The sequence below is a fragment of the Carlito syrichta genome, unplaced genomic scaffold (genome assembly GCF_000164805.1).
Source record: "Carlito syrichta isolate Samal-C Ts95f unplaced genomic scaffold, Tarsius_syrichta-2.0.1 Scaffold303700, whole genome shotgun sequence".
In the NCBI taxonomy this organism is placed as follows: Eukaryota; Metazoa; Chordata; class Mammalia; order Primates; family Tarsiidae; genus Carlito; species Carlito syrichta.
This window is the reverse complement of record NW_007247796.1, coordinates 15885-23610: the sequence shown is the minus strand read 5'-3', so window position 1 is coordinate 23610 and position 7726 is coordinate 15885. Positions and strand designations below refer to the sequence as shown.

At 37.0% G+C, this 7726-nt stretch overlaps 1 protein-coding gene across 1 annotated transcript in view; it reads right to left on the bottom strand.

Moving 5' to 3' along the window:
- DNAH5 (dynein axonemal heavy chain 5) overlaps nt 1-7726 on the bottom strand; it is a gene marked incomplete at its 5' end in the record, with an annotated part of 277065 nt that overhangs the window by 253947 nt on the left and 15392 nt on the right. The window contains 2 exons of the mRNA XM_008059081.1: nt 853-1068; nt 1603-1725. Coding sequence (XP_008057272.2) covers nt 853-1068; nt 1603-1725 — 339 coding nt within the window. The remainder of the gene's footprint in view (nt 1-852; nt 1069-1602; nt 1726-7726) is intronic.

Sequence of the window (7726 nt, the reverse complement as noted above, 5' to 3'; positions counted from 1 at the left end):
AAACTATGGGGGGGAGGGGAAGGGAGATGGAATTAACGGTAGTAAATATCTGTCTGGGGACGGGGAAACACCTCTTATCAACAAGGGTGCCTGAATGAAGCATATTGTATACCTAACCCTTAACTGTACCCCACAGTATCATAATAAAAAATATTGATTAAAAAAAAAGAAATTTGATGTCAACTAGTGCCTGACATAATATATTCTTCATTAAACATTTCTTGTATGAATAAATTAAATAATGTTATATTTAACATTTTTCTTGTGCTACCAATGAAAATACTTTTTCCCAATGGTATTAAGTTGAGACTATTGAGAAGTCATTCTTAAAACCACACACCTGAAAAGAACATATTAGCACCACTACACAATTCTCAAATACAGTAAGCCCCCTACATACAAAGAAGTTCCAATCCAAGAGCACATTCATAAGTCTAATTTTTTCTTAAGTCCAGTTAGCCTAGGTACCCAACTAACACAATCAACTATATAGTACTGTACTATAGTAGGTTTATAATACTTTTCACACAAATAATAAATCAAAAAAACAAAAAGTAAAGAAAACATTTTTAATCTTACAGTACAGCATGTGACAGTGTACACCAGACACGTGAACTAACTTCCATGATTGGACATGCAAATGCACATTCACATTTTTGAAAGTTCACAACTTGAAGGCTCATATGTAGAGAACTTACCATAAATCTTTTTTTTTCATGTTAAAGAACCAAAGACATGATATTTTACTTTATAGGCTAATGATTTCGATCATTCTAAGTACAGCTACTTGCATAAAAATATTGCAGTTTAGTTGTGAATAATGGTAGCAAATATGGTTTTATAGAACAATACCTGATATTTAGTAACCATGTCTTCCAACCCTTCAATTGTAGAATCTTGCAGGACCGAATATGTCTTGAAAGTTACAAAGATGTCTATTATCCTCGCAAGGCGTCGGTGGAAAGTTTCAAATTTTCCAAAAATATACATCTCACTAAATTCAAATTGTTTTGCATTTGGGTCTTGTTTAAGCTTTTGTTTTGTCTTGTGAAAGCAGTGCTGGTATTCCTGAAAATCAAAGGAAAAAAAAACACAACAAAAGTATCAACCTTATTTTCTTAACTGAAAGTGGCAGCAAAATTAGGATGGGATTGCCAGATTTTCATAATTTCATGCCTTTGTATTTACTCATCCATCAGCCTGGAACACCATCTTTTCCCTTCCTCAAATCTATCAAACTCCTAGTTACTCATGATGTAAATCAAAGGTGTAGCTTTCCCATATTGGTCCCACTGTTTTGGTAACAGGATCATCCTGTGACTTTCTCTCCATCCATCTTTAAGTTGCTTAAGGAAAACTCCCTAATTTAAGTCATCTTTTTGTCTAGCACTTTATGTGGTATTAGGTCATAATAGGCTCCTATTGGGGATAGAAAAAGAAAATAAATTTTCTGGGAAGGCTTGTTAATACTCAATTTTCTCCACAGTAAAGAATTACTATTCCTTTTAGCAACCAATAACATAATTGTTTAATGATTTGAGATGGTTTCAGGAAAAATAAGAGTAACAAAATATCTAAATATATTACTAAACTGACCATTACCTGCTTCAGTTTAATCACAGACAATATTTTTTCCACAACAACATCCTGTGGCTGGTTCCAGATAGAAGCAGTTCCATTGTTGGTAATATAGGCTTTACATGCAAATATCATCTGATTTGTCACCTAGAATTTTCCAATAAAATAATGATGTGTACATAAAATGAATTTATAAGTTGAACTATAGAGTTCTACCTCTCAGAGTTCACAATAAACAAACTTGAGTTTGGGGTTTATTTTTTTACATCACAATTGTAATCAAGCACTTACCTTTTGATATCATCAAATCACTTTTGAAATCACAGAGTTGGAATCAACAATTTGGGTTACTTTGTTTAAGCAGGATGAATGTCTTAACCAACCAAGGAAGGACTCATTTCCTTACCTAGTAACTGGTGAGAGTCACTCCAATCTCCCTAGGTAGACAGCTGTAACATCTAAGTCACAGTTTACTAGTGCAAACTGTAATCAGTCCTGAACTTTTCAAGTCACCTTGATCAGCAGTGGAAATGTCAAAAGGAGAAGGTCTCAGAGAGAACAATAAAGATAATGTATGAAACTGTTAACATTGTATTCATCCCTCCAAACTTTACAAAAATCCTTCAGAAATGTATTGATTTTTTAAATAAAGTAAAAAGAAAATTGAATGACTACATCGTGTACATGAAATGATATGATGGCTGTGATTTGCAGTGCAAAAGGGCATGGATAAGAATAAACACATCAGCCATGTGTTGATAGTGGCTAAATCCGAATGATTTGTATGTGAGGCCTCAGGATACAATTCTCTTTCCTTCTGTATCTACTTCAGATTTTCCATAATGAAAGGGTTTTGGCAATTAGATAAATGGTTGTTTTACCATTGTATTTTAAATCAAATCTTGCAAGTAACATTCATAAAATGTAGACTAATAAGGCAAATTGACCTTTGAGCTTCATTTAATCAGGAAATACTCCTTCTAATTCTAACATATACTTTTTAAAATAGGAGTAAGTTGAAAAAGGATCTTACAAATATCCCTCCTTTCCACCTGAACTACCTACATGAGAGCAAAAGAAAAAAAAATTTCTTAAAGCCGGCTGTCTCTATTTCTAGGAAGAATTATACTTCTGACTACATTAGTATTCAGAACACAACTCTTGATGAGTCAAAAAATTCCTCTATTTTAATACAATATTTAAGATTTTTGCCTTGATAATGAAAACGTCATTTACTTCTTAGAGACTGTTCAAAATGAGAACATACCATAAACACTTATGAGTTAGGACATAAGGTTTAAGCATCATTATGTTTTTTGACAGAATCATTATAATTTCTTTATAGATTACTGGAATGTTGCAAGTGGCTTTATTATCATGATTACTGTTCTAATAATACCAAGTAAACAACTGTGGCATCAAATAAATTTGAAACCATGGCATATAAAATATGAAACAGGAGATAGCCAGTTAAATAAAGTTTTTCTTAACTAAAATTTACCCAGTAGGAATAAATGATGTGCTAAATAACATAGGAAAGGAAATCCCAAAAATAATATTTTTGTTATGTAAACAATAAGATATTTATTATAACAATTACTTTGGGAAATAATGCTTTATGATTTGCTAGAATAAGTCTCTCACAAAAATTTAATTCTGTCTTTACTGATAGCTAAACATTTTTTAAATTTTAAGATACACACACACACACACACATTGAACTAGACCAATGTCATAATTTTTTTGTTTTATTTTACATTCAGGGGTACAAGTACATGTTTATTACCTGGATATATTGCATAGTGGCAAAGATTGGGTTTCCAGTGTACCCGTCACCCATATACTGAATATTATACTCAATGGGTGATTTCTCAACACTCATTCCCCTTCTTTCTCCCCTCTTTTGGGAAGTTTCTATTTTCTCCATCTTTATGTCCATGTGTTTCCATTTTTTAATTCCCACTTATAAGTGAGAACATGTGGTATCTGGTTTTCTGTTTCTGAGTTAGCTCACTTTATAGCCTCCAGCTCCATCCATGCTGCTGCAAAGGACATGATTTCATTCTCTTTTATAACTACATAGTATAGATACATATACGATATACACATTATATATATATAAAACATTTTCTTTTTCCAATCAACCAAGGATGGACACTTGGTTGGTTCCATTTCTTTGCTACTTTGAATAGCCCTGAGATACACAAACAAGTGCAAGTGTCTTTTTGATACAATGATTTATTTTCCTTTGGGCAGATATTCAGTAATGGGATTGCTGCACTGGATGGCAGTCTAGTTCTTTATGATATCTCCAAACTGTTTTTCTTTTTTTTTTTTCTTTTTTTTTTGAGTTGGAGTCTCACTCTGTCGCCCAGACTGGAGTGCAGTTCTTCACAGACGTTGAACTAATTTACATTCCCAGCAACAGTGGACAAATGTTCTCTTTTCTCCACATCCATGCCAACATTTGCTGTTTTTAAACTTTTTAATAATAGCCATTCTGACCAGTGTAAGATGATATGTCATTGTGGTTTTAACTTGCATCTCTCTGATGATTAGTGATCTTGAGCATCTTTTCGTGCATTGTTGATCACTTGCATTTCTTCTTTTGAGAAATGTCTGTTCATGTGCTTTGCCCAGTTTTTAATGAGGTTATCTTTTCTTCTTGAATTGCTTGAGTTCCTTGGAGATTCTAGATGTTAGTCCTTTGTTGGAGACATGATTTGCAAATATTTTCTCCCATTCTTTAGGTTGTATGTTTACTCTGTTGATTATTTATTTTATTGTGCAGAAGCTTTTTTTGTTTAATTAAGTCCTATTTGTCTGTTCTTGGTTTTGTTGTATTTGTTTTGGGGGAGTCTTTGTCATAAATTCTTTGCCTAGGCTGAGGTCCAGAAGAGTTTTTGCTAGGTTTTCTTCTAGGATTTTTAGAGTATCAGGTCTTATATTTAAGTCTTTAATACAACTTGAGTTAATTATCATATATGGTTAAAAAATAGGGGTCCAATTTCATTCTTTTGCATATGGCTAGCCAATTCTCCCAGTGCTATTTATTGAATAGTGTGTCTTTCCCTATTGTGTATTTTTGTCAACTTTATCAAAGATCAGTTGATTGTAGGTATGGGCTCTCTATTTTGTTCCATTGATCTATGTGTCTGTCTTGTTCTTTTGCTTGGGACTGCTTTGGCTATTTGGGCATTTTTTGGCTCTATATAAACCTTAGGATAATTTTTTTCTAATTTTATGAAAAGTGACATTGGCAATTTGATAGGAATTATATTTAATCTGTAGATTGCTTTGGGAAATATGATCATTTTAATGATATTGATTCTTCCAACCCATGGGCATGAGATGTTTTCCATTTGTTTCTATTTTCTAGGATTTCCTTCATCAATGTTTTGTGGTTTTCCTTGTTGAGATCTTTTACCTCCTTGGTTAAATGTATTCTTAGGTACGTGTATTGTGTGTGTGTGTGTGCGTGTACTGTAAATGGTACTGCATTTTTTATTTGGTTCTCATCTTGAACCTTATTGATATATAAAAATGCTACTGATTTTTGTACATTGATTTTGTATGCTGAAACTTTACTAAAGTCGTTTATCAAGTCCAGAAGTCTTTTGGAAGAGTCTTTAGGGTTTTCTAGTTATACAATTATGTCATCAGCAAATGGGTATAATTTGATTTCCTCTTTTCCTACTTGAATACTTTTTATTTCTTTCTCTTGCCTGACTAGAACTTCCATGATGTTAAATATGAGTAGTGAGAGTGGACATTCTTGTCTTATTCCAATTCTTAGAGGAAATGTTTTCAACTTCTGCTCATTCAGTATGATGTTGGCTATGGGTTTGTCATATATGGCTCTATTTTGAGTATGTTCCTTCAATGCCTCGTTTGTTGAAGCTTTTTATTATGAAAGGATGTTGGATTTCATCAAATGTTTTTTCTGCAACTATTGAGGTGATCAGATGGTTTTTGTTCTTAGTTCTGTTTATGTGATGAATTATGAATATTGATTTGCATATATCGAACCATTCTTGCATTCCTAGAATAAAGCCCATTTGATCATAAGTTGCCTTTCTAATGTGCTATGGATTTGATTTGCTATGATTTTGTTGAAGACTTTTGCATCTATGTCCATCAGGGATATTGGTCTCAATCTCAATCTTTCTTTTTTTATCATGTCTTTGTTTAATTTTGGTATCAGAGGAATACTGATTTCACGGACTGCATCAAGGAGGAAACTCTCCCCCTCAAATTTTTGGAATAGTGTCAGTAAGATTGGTATCAGTTCTTCTTAATAAATCTGGTAAAACTTGGCTGTGAATCTGTCTCGTTCTGGCTTTTTTGTTACTGAAATGTTTTTTATTACTGATTTGATTTGATTTCATTTCATCAGTTGTTATTCATTTCAGTACTCTGTTCAGGATTGCTATTTCTTCCTGGTTCAGCCTTAAGAAGTTGTTTCCAAAAGTGTATCCATTTCCCCTAGGTTTTCCAGTTTATGCACATAGAGGTGTTCATCGTAGCCTCTGATGATCCTTTATATTTCTATGGTATCAGTTGTAATGTCACCTTTATCATTTCTGATTGTACTTACCTAAATCATCTCTCTTTTTTCTTGTTTAATCTAGCTAGTGGCCCATCAATTTTGCTTACCCTTTCAAAGAACCAAATTTTTATTTCATGGGTTCTTTGTATCTTTTTTTGACCTCAATCTCACTTAGTTCTGCTCTGATCTTTGTTCTTTCTTTTCTTCTGCTGGGCTCCGGCGATCCTTTCGCCTCAGCCTTCCAAGTAGCTGGAACTACAGGCATGCACTACCACGCCCGGCTAATTTTTGATTTATTGTAGAGATGAGGTCTCGCCAAGTTGCCCATGCGGGTCTTGAACCCGCGGGCTTAGGCAATCCACTCAACTCAGCTTCCCAAAGGCACAGGATTACAGGCTGAGCCACCGAGCCGGGCTTGTTTCCATTTTTTAAAATTCCTGCCTGAATTTTATTGTTTACTCAGGAGTCATTCAGGAGCAAGTTATTTAGTTTTCATGTACTTGTAAAGCTCTGAGAGTTCCTCTTGGAAGATAAGGGTAGGGACTCGCCTTTCAGCCTAGGCAGGTGAGCACCAGTTGTGGCAGTCTCCGTCGGTTGAGTCGGCCTGGCCTCAGGACCCAGGGTAAATGGTTGACAGCAGTGTTGGACTGAGCTAGATAACTCCTCAGGTCCCTAGCTGGCCCACTGGGTGACTGTATAAGTTGTGAAGGAGATGAACCCGGATGGGGCTAGTGAACTTGTTTTGGGGCCCCAGAATTTGGGTGCTGGCTATGACAGGGAGGGGGCAGTATGGTCCCTGGGTCACCAGCAGAACTCTCAGGTGAGACAGGCAGAATACTCAGACATCGGGGACCCTGAGGAAAGAACACAGGTCAGCGGGGGTTGGGCTCTCAGGAGGGATTTGGGCCATAGCTGAAAAGGTCAAACTGGAGCAGGGAGGCTGCCTGGGAAGGCAGGCCCCCTCAGCTATGGCACTGGAGACTGGCAGCAGTGTGACATGTGGACCGCTAGCGTTTCCCTCCTGCAAGAGGGGCAGTGGATGTCACCACTGGGGATGTGCATAGCGGCCCAGCCTCCCTGGCTTGGGGATGGCAGGAGCAGAGGCAGGGGTGGCTGTGATTCCAGTGGGAGCCAAGGGACTTAGCAACCTCTAGGGGTTGGGCCATGCTGAGCCATGGCCTGGAGGCTTGTCACCAAAGCAGCCAAACCCTATTTGGTGGGGAGCATTGCAGGTAGGGAGCCATGCAGTGCGCAGTCTGCCTGCTCCTCCACACCATGGCTGCGCATCTGTCTTCCCGGCAGGTGAAAGTACCTGAGCTCCTTCCTTGGTGAGGTGGTGGCAGCTGAAGCTGGGTTGCTCTGGCATTAAAAGGCTGCAGGGGCCGGGCTTGGTGGCTCAGCCTGTAATCCCGCGCCTTTGGGAGGCTGAGGTGAGTAGATTGTCTAAGCCTGCGGGTTCGAGACACACCTGGGCAACTTGGCGAGACCTCATTTCTACAATAAATAAAAAAAACTATCCAGGCATGGTAGCACACGCCTATAGTTCCAGCTACTTGGAAGGCTGAGGCGGAAGGATCGCCAGAGCCCAGCAGTCGAGGG